Below are 13,848 nucleotides of genomic sequence, written 5' to 3'. Positions count from 1 at the left end.
ACATGCAAACATGAATAAATACAATATATTAACATGCGTAAATGGCGAAGTGACAAATGAGATATAACTTCAAAATGAACTTACAATCTTCTTAGCCATTTGTTCAGTTACTTCATTCCCATATGTTCCAGATTTTAACATATGTGCTTTTTTTCAAACATCCCATCTTGATATTGCGTTGCTTGAGTTTGATATTTCCTAAAATCATATGAAAATATAAGTTGGAAATTTCATTAAATGAATTTAAAAATCATAAACCATGTGTAAAATAACTGGTATTAAATACTTACAAGTTCATACTTCACATTTGCATATCCCTTTTTTGATGCTCGATAGTGATGTACTTTTTGGACTCGTATTTTTTTTTTTGCTTCTTTTATTTTTTGTAAAAATAAAACAAAAATAAAATTAATAACAAATGGTTTAGCTTGCAATTCATTCTAAATTGAATAACCGTATATAAGATTGATGAATATCAAATTAATAAAAACAAATGAAGTTTGCTATGCATACACTAAATTCATCTGGCAGACGTGTTAAAACAAACTTCGTCCACTCTTCATCACTAATAACATCTGAATATGTCGATGGAGGATGAGCCAATTGTTCAACATTGTTAGCAAATGGTAAAATATATTTTGTTGTCAATTTACTTTTAAAATCTCTAAATTTTAACCCAGCAGATTGTAGCACAACCTTCTTAAACTCAGCTGGGACGTCAAAGCATTCCTTAAAAGATTATATTAAAAGATATCAACAAAAGCGTAATTGCATTCCATAAATAATAAACATAAACGATTAATAAGAATCTATTTGATTATTGTAACTTACCACAACTGAATCCCATATACGATCTTTTAAATTTGCTAGAACTTTCCTCCAATTGTCATAGTTAATGGATATTGTCTATTGAACAACACATCCAATATGGCTAGTCATCTTCCCTGCACCACTTAACATAGGTTATCCATCCGTATTGAAGTCAACATGTATTTTTTTTCCCGTTACTTTATGCAGCTTACCACGTCCCCTAACTTTTCTTTTTTTCGAAGAGGATGTGTCAACACCATGTTCTTTTACATGTTCGATAAAGGTAAACATGTGTTTTTCAGAAACCATAATATCAACTAATCTATACGAATTTAAATATGAAATGACATTAGCAACAAATACATATATTGAATATGTCAAGCAATTTAAATATGGAATAACATTAGCACAAATTACATATATTGAATATAAAATACATATATTGATTTATACATGTACATAAATGCTAATAATCAACAACAAAAGAAATATTCACCTTACCTATCAAAAATCAAATTCAACTTTAATAATTTAACTATTATAAGGAAAACTTTCTATTTTAAGTAAGCTTTTAACTGTTGCAAAATCTTATACCTTGACAAAGCTTTCCATGTTTGCCATTATAAAAGAAAAAATGAAATTCTTTAACAAATTAGAGATTAATTTCTTTTCTGATTTTATAACATCACTATTCGAGAACATGCAAAACAAAAAACACATAAAAAGATTCTTCTTTTGTTTTTTTTGGTTAAAATAATGTAGATTGCAATATTATAACCTGGATAGGACATTTTTTTATCATGCATGCAAAGAAAAAAAATTTTAATAGATATGAACAACATTAGAATCATAATAGAATTTCACTAGAAAAATTGGAACAACACTAGAATTTCACGCACACTAGAGGAGAAAAAAAATTCCAACACCTACATAGTAAAAATGACTAAGGTTTAATACATTTATAATTTTCATTCTTTTAAATGTTTCTGTCTTAAGATTTCATTGACAATCAAAATATTAAAATATAGTTAATCAGTATGATAGATATGTAAACCATTGTTTACAACAAACTTGAATGAAAATGACATATCTTTGTAAAAAATTAGTTGTAATGTTTATTGTTTGAAAACTATTCAATCAATAGTTGACATATTTATGGGATATTTATGTAAAAAAAAAAGTAAACAATAAATGTTTCTTAATATATATATATATATATATGAAAAATAAACACAGTTTTCCTCAATTAACGATAAGGGATCAATGGTAGTAACAGCGGCGATGATAGAGACAAAGCGCTAAGGGGGTTTGGTTGAGGGTTTTGTGGTTCAGGGTTCAGCTAAAGGTTTTGAGGTTTATGGTTTATTCTTTGTAAAAATAAAATTGATTTGATTTTAGGATTAGGGTTAGGGTTTTTGTTGTATTTTTTAATTAAAACTCAATCACTGTGTTTTTTTTAACAAAAAAATTGGAACAACACTAGAATTTCACGCACATTAAAGAAGGAAAAAAATTTCAACCCCTACATAGTAAAGATGACTAAGGTTTAACACATTTTTTATTTTCATTCTTTTAAATGTTCATGTCCTAAGATTTCATTGACAATTAAAATATTAAAATATAGTTAATCAGTATGACAAATATGTAAGCTATTGTTTACAACAAACTAATAAACAAAAATGACATATCTTTGATTATAAGTTTAAAAAATGAGTTTCAATGTTTATTGTTTACAAACTATTGAATCAATAGTTGGAATATTTATAGGATATTTAAGCAAAAAAGTAAACAGTAAATGCTTCTTAATATATATGAAAAATAACTACATTTTTACCGTAATTGACGATAAGGGATCAATGGTGTGACTACAACGATGATGGAGACAAAGCACCAAGGGGGTTTGGTTTAGAGTTTTGCAGTTTAAAGTTCGATCGAGGATTTTGGGGTTCAGGATTTATCTTCTGTAAAGATAAAATCGATTTGATTTTGGGGTTAAGGCTTTTATTTGTTATTTTTTAATTAAAACTCAACTACTGTGTTTCTTTTAACAAAAAAAAAATTAGAACAACACTAGAATTTCACCCACACTATAGGAGAAAAAAAATTTCAACACCTACATAGTAAAGATGACTAAGGTTTAACACATTTTTTACTTTCATTTTTTTAAATGTTTCGTTGACAATCAAAATATTAAAATATAGTTAATCAGTATGGCATAGATGTAAGACATCGTTTACAACAAACTAATGAACAAAAATGACATAACTTTGATTATAAGTTTAAAATATGAGTTTTAATGTTTATTGTTTGAAAACTATTCAATCAATAGTTGACATATTTGTGGGATATTTATGCAAAAAAAGTATAAAGTAGATGTTTTTTAATATAAATATGAAAAATAAACACATTTTACCTCAATTGACGACAAGGGATCGATGGTGGTGAAGGCAGTGATGACAGAGACAAAGTGCCTAAGGGGTTTGGTTGAGGGTGTTGTGGTTTAGGGTTCGACTGATTGTTTTAGGGTTTAGGGCTATAAAAATAAAATCAATTTGATTTTGGAGTTAGGGTTTTTGTTGTATTTTTTAATTAAAGCTTAATTATTGCATTTCTTTAAACAAAAACATAGTAATTATTCATTGCAATCTAACATGTGTATAACGAATTACTGTGTTTCTTTGAAGCAAAACGTAATAATTGTTCATTTTTTAAAACATGTGTATAATCAATTATTTTGTTTCTTTGAAGTTAAATACAATAATTTTTTATATTATTCTATGATTTCATATGCATTAATTGTTGTATTTATTGCATTTTTGGAATAGAAACACAATAATTTTTAATGAAAATTTTTTTAAACCACTCAATATTGCGTTTCTAGGCTTTGAAACACAACAATTGTAGATTATTTCATGCGTTTCTTAGACGAATTCAATGCAGTAATTGATTAATAATTTTTTTTTATATTTAGGCACTTGAATATAACGTTTCTAGGAGTTGAAACATGTTAATTGTCTATTATTTTTATTGACAATTTGTTGTGTTTTTTATATAGTGAAAGACATTATAATAAAAATATATGATTAAGTAATTTAAGATTCTCCCAATTAAATACATGAATCTAACAATCTTATATCATGAAAAATCATCTTTTGTTAAAAATTCACACTTTTCTAAAAATCACAGTTTCCCTCAAAATTTAAAATCATGTGAACCAAGCGCCCTTAAGAGATTTTGAAACAGAACAAAATCCCATGAATTGAATGTTATATTCTAAATTCCTTGTTTCTAAAGTTGATTGATGGTAAATTAGCTTTGACATAAATAATTTGAGAAAAAAAAGTAGTAGTAAAATGAGAGAAGTCATAAATTCTAAGACAAACACTCTTTTATTTTGTTTAAATGAACATTTTGAAAGCAAAAGTTACAATCTATGCATAGATGGCATCTTAAGCAAATTAAGGGTAGAAATCAACTTATCAAGAGAAAAAAACATGAATGTATATATATCTGAGGTTCAAGTTTAACAATCTCACGTGTTGTCCTAAAAGTTTCAAGCCTTGAGATAATTCAAGCTTTCTCAAAATTGGCTGGTTAAGGAGCTATTAAAATCATGATCTAAATCTTACGATTTATGTATTTGTATCGTATAAAATATTTAAATTTATGTATTAATATCGTGTTTTATATGAAAATTACATATTATAATTAATGTCGATACGAAAATATAAAATAATTTTTTTATTGTATTAAACCTTCATATAATTATTACTAAAATTTAAACATTATCATCTTCATATCTTATATTCGTATCATATTTATATCGTTTTATCATATCGTATTTTAAATTATCATGTGACCTCAAAAAAAAAAAAAAAGATAGCAATCCAATTTCAACAAGGTGGGTGAAATTAAAAGAAGAGACCAGACCATGTGTATATAATTCTTGTAAAGTAAAGAGTTTTTTATATGGTGATTTTATGTTGGCTTAGATTTTTTGGGAGGATACGATGTTACTGTGTAAAGGATGGAACATATTTTCTTCAAGTTTTGTTAAAAGGAGGCTTTTTGGCTTCATCCAATATATATATTTTTTTGGGACCAATTTAATCAGGTTTATCTACATCAAGTTTAATAAATTTATAAGAAATTATTTTCTCATAATCTTTCTACATCAAGTTTAATATATTTATTAGAAATTATTCTCTCCTAATCTTTCAACTGATTGAAGAGGAGCAAAAGAGATAGTTGGACACTTTCAGGCTCTTTCATAAGGATAAAACGAATCAAACATTAACGTATTCATCAAATTAATTATATTTGTAATTAACGGATACTCGTTTAATTAAAGAATATTGAAATTTTGCTCGTGATAAACTTAATAAATGAATATTAGCGAACAAAAATCAAATCTGTTCATGTACAGTTCTTCAGAAGTTTTGTTCATTTATACCCTTATTCATCTAATATTTGATCAACAATCAAGACTATATCGTTTAAGTATGCTACATTTCTCATGAAAAGATAAAAATTGCAGAATTAACGTGATCTTTTCACTTATGCAAATACAAATTTGAAGCTTAAGACATCAAGCGTATGATCATTATCATTCTAGAAATCCTAATTTGCACATCATCAACATTTGATAAACTCTACATTCAAAAAGAAAACAGAAAGGAAAACAAACAGAAAAATGTTTCAGAGAATGATTAAAAGAAATCAAATTCCAGATAGTTATTCTGATCCTTGGCAGCAGGAACAGCAACTTTATCACCAGCTGATGATGTGGGGGCTGGAATCCGCTCGATCTCGACTGGTTTCGGAATCTCCGGTGGACTCGCGCAACGAATTAAAGCCCAATTTACTCCTTCAAAGAAGGGATGTTGCTTAATCTCTGTTGCTCCTCGCTTATATGCCAATCTATGCTGTGGCTCTTTGACCAGCAAGCCCCTTATCAAATCTCTTACTGAAAAACTTACTACTGGTGATTCTGGAAATCTTAAGGGCTGGCCTACGACATTGAAGAGCGTTGCTCGGTTCCCGGACCCTTTGAAAGGAGTTTTACCGAACAATAGCTCATACAAAAAGATCCCAAAAGTCCACCAATCAACAGCACTTCCATGTCCCTCACCTTTGATAATTTCAGGTGCCAAGTATTCATGGGTTCCCACAAAAGACATGGAGCGAGCATTGGTTGGCTCAGCAATAAGCTCAGGCAATGGACTGACTTGGTTCCCCATGTCATTCTTGGGCTTGTAGTCTTTTTTGGATTTTGACGAAAAGAAGCGAGGCAAAAAACATGTTGTAGGGGCCACACATGATGGCTGGATGCAGGACGGCTCAATGCAAGCGGGTTGCATGCAATAAACTGGATTCTTTCGCAAGGGTTCAGAGTCAAGTGTGGATAACTTGACTAGTGTAGGGCTAACAGCACAACGGAGGGAAAGATCAAAGTCCGAAAGCATTACGTGTCCATCTTCTCGAACAAGAACGTTTTCGGGCTTGAGATCACGATAAACAATACCAAGCATGTGGAGATATTCCAAAGCAAGGAGAACCTCTGCTACATAGAACCTGCATATACAAGGAAAACATAGCAATGACTATCAGAATTTGGTGTCAAACTATTGTCATCAAATTATAAAGAAACAATCAATCTTCGTCTTACAATTATTAAGTAATCCAGAAACCATCAAAATATCAACCTTTTAACCACAGGGTAACAGAAATGCAAAACTGTTTCATTATATTCAACTCAACCTTATAATTTGAAGCAATTCTTCAAAGACAGATCCATCTATGTGAAAAAGGGAACTAAATTAATTTCTTCAGCCAGAAACAAATTGGCAATATGCCGACCAACAATCACTATATGTAAGTTCCAATATGATTGTACCTTCTCACCATGTAACAGAACTGACAAGTGACAATCTTTGTGGCAGTGTGCTGATTCAATCTTATTTTCTTCGGTCAGGTGGTTCATATACCTATTATCAGTTATAATAGATAAACCTACTATGCGGCATGGCAATGCAAAGATGCCAACAGTAATACTAATACTAATACTAATACCAATACCAATACTGATAAAAGATAAAAATAATAATAAAATATTCTAGAAATTTGATCCACATTCAACCCTACAGATGTTACAAGAAGGAGGATTCTCATACTTTACAGCTTGCTCGGTAAAATGCTTTCCCGGTTGTCTCTGTCGTAGTGTATGCAAATCACCCCCAGGGCAGAACTCCATCACTAAACATGAAAATTTATCACTCTCGAAATGGGTATACAACGTTGGAAGGAAGGGATGGTCCAGAGATTGTAGTATTTCTCTCTCTGTTTGAGCTCGAAGAAGTTTCTTACGACTTGCTAAAGATGCTTTATCCATCACCTTCATTGCAAAATAACACTTTGTTCCACTTAATTCTGAAAGATAGACACTTCCAATATCACCACAGCCCAATCTCGTCAGTAATCTGAAATGGTTTAAACCCAATACGCCATTTTTTGCTCGGACAGCCTGTATGGCTTCCCACCTTGTATCATTTGCCTTATGAGGTTTGTTAATACTGATACTTAAGCTGCTACATGTACTTTCATCACTCACATCACTGCTTGTGCTACCTCTACACTTGCTGCTTTTACCACTTTCAATATAATCTGTACGATCACCAACTGTATGTCCACCAGCCTTGAGAAGGCTCGTGGCCCCATCACTGGATTTAGCCAAAGCTGATTTAATTCCATTTTCTGATGTTTTCTTTTCTTGTTCACCAGCAACATCTGGTAATCCACCAATCTGACTCACTTCAGAACCAACATGATTTGGAGCTTCTTTTGGATTACTCAAGGATATACCTGAATCTACTTTCTCAGTCAAGGAATCAACAGACTCTAATTTATGAGGTTTCAATGGTTTTATATCCTCTATGATTGCAACAGAATCTTGTTTGGATGCAACTTGCTGCAAACTCTTAGGTACTGTCCTAGGTGTAACTGGCTCCGATTTGCTTGTCTTTGTGATTTGTAAAGGAGAAGGCTGACGAGAATTCCCTTCGGCTGTTTGGCTAACAAAAGGTTTCCTCTGCTTTTCTGAGGAATGTCTGGCACCAGATTTCGAGTCCATCGGAAGAGGGCAAACTTGTTACATAGATTGAACCATACAAACCCATTACTTACGCCCAATCACTGATGCATGGTCCCCCCACCAGCAATCCTAGTTACTTTCATCTTCAACTCCATCATCTACAAACTGAAAGCACAGAAAATTACCACCAGCAAACAAAATTTCAAAACCATAAGATATTCAAATATATAGCATACCTAAATGAAAGTCAACAAACCACAACTAGTTGCTTGATCTATTACATCAAAAAATCAGGTGATCCCTGAATTAAATATCAAAACCAGATCATTACAAAACCCTTTTCAAGCTTAGGTATCAGACAACCGAAATCCATAAGCACCTTTACCAGGATAAACTTCACCATTTCATCAGAAATTAAGGATAAACAGAAAACCAAATAGGAAAAAACAATGAAAAGTGGATAGAAAACAGACAATTGAATGCACAACCATATCAAGATTATCTCCAAAAAGAAAAAAAAAAAAAAAAACCCCAGCAAGAAAAAACTTTAAATAATTTCATTGTGGTAAAAAGGAGAACAGCTAACCAACTAAGAAATGCAATCCATTTTAGTCACCAGGATTCAAAGGGCCAGAGAAACAAAAAGGAGTTAAACAAATTAATCAAATCACAGCAAAAATGTAGTCCCTCATAGTTCTCTAAACACAGATAAAAATAAACCAATGAGGAGAAGATAAGAACAAAGTAAAGAAGATTCAATAGAGATCTCTCAACAAAACAAAAGACCCACCTTTGGATCCAAAACCCCACTAAGACCCATATGCTAAAAAACAAAGTAGAAACTAAAAAAACCCACTAAGGAAATCGTAAAACCAGTTAAAAGCTAAGAGCAAAAAAAGAAACTTTGACCAGAAAAAAGAAGTACCTGATATAGTTTCAAGGATCAGAACTTTGAAAGCCCTTTGCTTTAGCAGTGGAGCAAAAAAGAAGCCAACTTGCTCTCTCATTCCCCTACTAACTACTAGAGAAAGAGATAAAATAAAGAGAATTAATAGCTTCTTCTTCCCAGAAAATATGTGGAGAGAAAGAGAAAGACATTAAGTGAGAGAAACAGAGGAGCTTTTGACAAGGAGACAGAGAGACAGAGAGATATAGTGTGTGTGATGGAAGAGAGGCTGGGTCTACCATGAAAAGTGAGAGAAGATGGGTCAAAGTTAAAGCAAGGATTTTTGGTTTTTGGGAGGGATGGGTCAATTATTTCAATGCATTTTTTTTTTTTTTATCATTTTGACTTTGAAATTAAAGCCGTAAATTATACGTGCTCATAATAAATTAGGGGTGAAAATTTTTTTTAAAAAAATTTAAAATTATAATATTTAATTTAATTTAGATCAAATTTAAATATTAAATATATATATTAAATTTAAATCAAATTTCAGATTATAATATAAAAAATTTTTTTAAAAAAAGAACTCAATCAAATTATAATTTTTTTTAATTTTTATATATCTTTCAAATTTTTATAAAATAAAAATAATAATTTTATATCAAAATTTATTTAAATATATTAGCATTTTATATGAAAATAATATATTAAAAATAAAAAATTTAAAATTTAAAAACTTATAAACCAACCTAAACATGTATAAATCAATTCGATTTGATTTAGATCAAATGAAAATTCAATTCGATTCAAGTTTAGATCAATTTTAAAATTTTATGATAGTATGTAATATTTGAAAAAATCAAATTAAATTTGATTTGATCTGAATTGTTATCACTTTTATAATTTATTTAGATTTGATTTAAATAAAATTTAAAATCAATTAATTTATTGTTGAGTTGAATTCGTACTTGAATAGTTTGATTTATTAAACAGTTGAATTGAACATTTAATATTTAATTCAAGTAACTCACTAGCTTACTTGAATTTTTGTATTTTTAATATATATATTTTTATTATTTTAATTAAAAAATTATTATTTTATATTTATATCCATTTGAGTACAAATATAAAAAATAAAACTTGAAGTTAAGCATAAAAATTGAGTTTATTTTTTATTCAATAAACAAATTTAATCGAATTAATTCAAGCAATTCAATTTTTATTTCCAGTTAAATTTAAATTTAAAAATTAAAATTAAATTAAATTCAAATAAAATTTTAAATTTTAAATCAAACTTAAATTTAAATTTCTTAATATATTAATAAATAAATAAATAAAAACACATATGAGCCTTTCAAAGGCTCCAACCTGTTTTTGAACTTTTTGTTTATCTTTTATTTTAGTAAAAAATTAAAAATAAAATATATAATTGATTCAATTTAAATTTATCCCTTCTCTCCTCAAAGGGCAGGCATATTATTTTAGGAAAATAAAACATCAAATTTTAAATTTATCAAAAAAATAATTGAGTAAATTTTATTAATTTTCATTTTATTTATGTTTTAGAGAAGGATAAAAAGGTGTTTTGCCCTTTTTGTTGGCTTCCTTTAAATTTGGGTGGTCCATCAGAAAACAGCCCTGTTTTTGCTTTTATGGGTTGTGGTTATTGTTGTTGTTGATGAGCTTATTGGATCATTTTAGCATCACTTAATTAGCCTTTGATGAATAAGATCAGACGGCCAAGATTCAGATGAGATGGGCCTTTCTAATTAGTACTACCAAGGACACTTAAGTTATCTATTGAAATTTGATTGATTGATAATTTAAAATATAATATAATGATATAATATAAATTTGATATAAATAAAAAATATAAAAATAATATGATTTAAAATTTTAATAATAATTACGTATGAACTTAACAAAATAAAAATATATATTTTATATTTTTATGTTAATATGAATTATGATATATAATTTTTATATAAAATATTATATAAATACATCAATTTTAATATTTTATATAAAACAAAGATACAAATCATCAAATCTAATTTTATGGGGGAATCGTGAAAAATTTTTAACACATAAATGCTAAAGATAGATAGTTTTTTTTTTATCAAAAAAAATTCAAAGATTATTCAATTTTTGAAATTAAAATAAAATATATTATATCCGATAGTTTAAAAATAATGATTAAAAATTATACATTCGAGATGATTTTAACAAAAAATAATTAACGAAACTCAAACCTAAAACTTTTATTCTAAAATACATTATTTTATCATTTGAATCAATCCCTTTTTGATAAATATAGATTTTTTTTTGTAAGAAAAATTTAAAAGTAGATAATTCGCTCAATCCTTTAGGTTAAAATAAGATGTATCGTACCTGACAACCTAAAATAAGTGACTGTAAATTGTGCATTCGATATGACTCTAATAAATAATCACCAATAAAACTTAAACCTAATACTTTTTCATCGAAGAGAATAAACATATCCAATTGAACGAACTACTTTTGTATTTTTTAGTTTGGTGACAACAAAATATTTTGGAGTTTGAGATGATAGCTTGTTAGATTTGTCGAAAGAGTAAAATAATTGAGATGATGGGTTTGTTAGGTTTGTCAAAAATGATAAAATAAAGAGAGCATTAAAGGTAATATTTTAATTATACGTTTCGATATTCAAATCAACGAAATCATATATAAATCATGCATGAGTGATAATAATGTAGTTAATGATGTGACAATTAAACTATCATTCAAAATGATTAAGTGATTTATTAATTTTTTATTGCATTTTATTTTGACTGCAAAACTTTTTTTTATGTGATTTTTCAATGAATTGATAAAGTTTTTCAAAGTTTTGTGAAGTCACGAAACAGATAAATTGTGGATGTTGACAGTATTTTGTTTTGGAATGTCTTGGACCGACCATACATCATGTTTTTGGACTTTGTTCTAAAGTTTGTTTTAGTTTATATTATGAATAATTTTTAAATTATTGTAAAATATTTAATATAATATTTAAATTATAAATTTATTAATTAATATAATATTTAAAAATTTATTTATTTATCACGTATTATTATTTAAAATTAATCATTTTAAAAAATAAAATCTTAATTGATTCCATAGATGATTTGTAACTAATAATGAACCAAAAGTGGACCACAAGATTCTTTTTTATTGAATTATTGTCTCATCCTTTTTTATTATCTAGATTTTAGTGGTTGCATTGGGTAATTTCAAAGATATGTATTTGGTTAAATTGTCAATTTCACACCCTCTATAAAATAAAATAAAAAAAATACAAACTTTTGAATGATTTAATTTTGATAATTTTAAATATAATATGTTGATACGAAACTATAGGATAATGAAATTAATTCCATTAGTTGGTCCAATGTTAAATTGATATTGTCTGGAATTGACAATGATATGAATTATTACATTGTGTATGTTTCTTTGCCTTTCTCATATCTTATTCTCTGAGTCTAAGACACACAATCATTGAAGTGTACGAAAAAGTAGTGCACTCCGATCATTTATTTTTGTAATTGTAAAACATCGAGTGTTCCTTTGCTTCGTGCGCCATTATTACGGTTGAATCTTTTAAAAGTTTAGTGAATAAAATAGTACGTATGCGTTAGATTTAATAATTTTAAATATAATATAATAATATGATAAAAAATATAAAAAAAATATAATTTAAAATTTTCATAAAAATTATAAATTAAATTAATAAAATTAAAAAATATATTTTATATTTTTATATTAATATAAATTATGATATATAATTTTTACATAAAATATCATATAAATATATAAAATTTTAATATTTTATATAATACAAATATACAAATTATCAAATTATCAAATTATTATATATTATAACTGAATCTTTAAAATTTCAAAGAATAAAATGATATATACAGCACGGAATAAAATGGCATGCATGATTCAGTGAAGGTTCTTCTGTCACTCGTCCAAATGAAGTTTGAATTGGATAGAAAGTAAGAGACATCTAAAAATCAATGTCCCTTTCATTACGAGGTTATCCAGCAAAAGTTTTTTTTTATTTGTTCTGACATTTGTTCCTTAATTTATCTACTTCTATTACTAAAGGATGACTAAACACTCTACCAACCATTCATTTTATATATATTCTGACACAGAATCATCAAGTTACACCAAGTGCCACTAATCTTTGGCAAATATCAAATCTTGGTATTTTGTGTTTTCTATGTTGATATAAATTTTAATATATAATTATTATATAAAATATGTAATAAATATATGAATTATTAGGATTTTATATGAAATGAATATATGAAATTAAATATGGAAAGAAAAGAAATTGCATTTAATGAATAATTGAATATGGAAAAGAATTGAAAGGTGAATAAAGTTTTTTTTTTTTTTTACATCCTTTGGTAAATTTTAGTTTTCTTTTTTTCTTTCTCTAATTTTTTTTTTTTGGATATGAAATTGGAAAGGTCATTAATTTTTGTTGCTTTTTAAGTACTTTTCATGAATTTTATTTTGATTAATAATCTTGTTTATGAAAAATTATATATTTTTTGTTCACAAAAAATTACTTTTTTTTGGTGAAAACTTAATATTATTTCACAGAAAGGAAACAAATCTCAATATCAAATAACTTTGATCAAATCAAAATGAAATTGGACAAAGATAACAAAACCCCCCCCCAGAAAAAGGGAAACAATCAAATCTTTCTCCATCTCTTTGCCCTTCTGGTCTTTTTTTTGTTAAGATTTATCCCTTCATAGAAAAAAAATCATGTAAATATCTGTTTTTTACCGTTAACATATATGAATAAATGGTTTGAATATATCACATTCCTTAAATTTTGCATATTTGGAAGAATTGAAAAAGGGTGGAAATTTCACTGTTTTTGTATAAAAAAATTATCATATTCCTGAGGATGTCTAGAAATATATACAAACTTAAAACAATTTGATTTCATTAGATCAAAACTCCCATTTTTTTCATTTAATAATAATAAAAGAATTCATTACATCATGTTCATGAACTC

The 13,848-nt window shown here is 27.5% G+C and overlaps 1 protein-coding gene across 1 annotated transcript; it reads right to left on the bottom strand.

The window, feature by feature from the left end:
* Positions 1-5,302: 5,302 nt before the first annotated feature.
* Positions 5,303-9,184, bottom strand: LOC111287936 (serine/threonine-protein kinase D6PK-like). The gene is made up of 3 exons (XM_089759410.1): positions 8,826-9,184; positions 6,984-8,065; positions 5,303-6,384 (listed from the first exon to the last, which is right to left on the bottom strand). Exons 2-3 carry the CDS (start codon positions 7,937-7,939, stop codon positions 5,520-5,522), a joined length of 1,821 nt encoding a protein of 606 aa, XP_089615536.1. The 5' UTR covers positions 7,940-8,065; positions 8,826-9,184; the 3' UTR covers positions 5,303-5,519.
* Positions 9,185-13,848: the final 4,664 nt, after the last annotated feature.

This window comes from Durio zibethinus, chromosome 4 (assembly GCF_047325235.1).
Source record: "Durio zibethinus cultivar Kanyao isolate XHJ-2024 chromosome 4, ASM4732523v1, whole genome shotgun sequence".
Classification (NCBI taxonomy): Eukaryota; Viridiplantae; Streptophyta; class Magnoliopsida; order Malvales; family Malvaceae; genus Durio; species Durio zibethinus.
The sequence above is the reverse complement of the archived record's forward strand: the minus strand, read 5'-3'. Positions and strand labels throughout refer to the sequence as shown.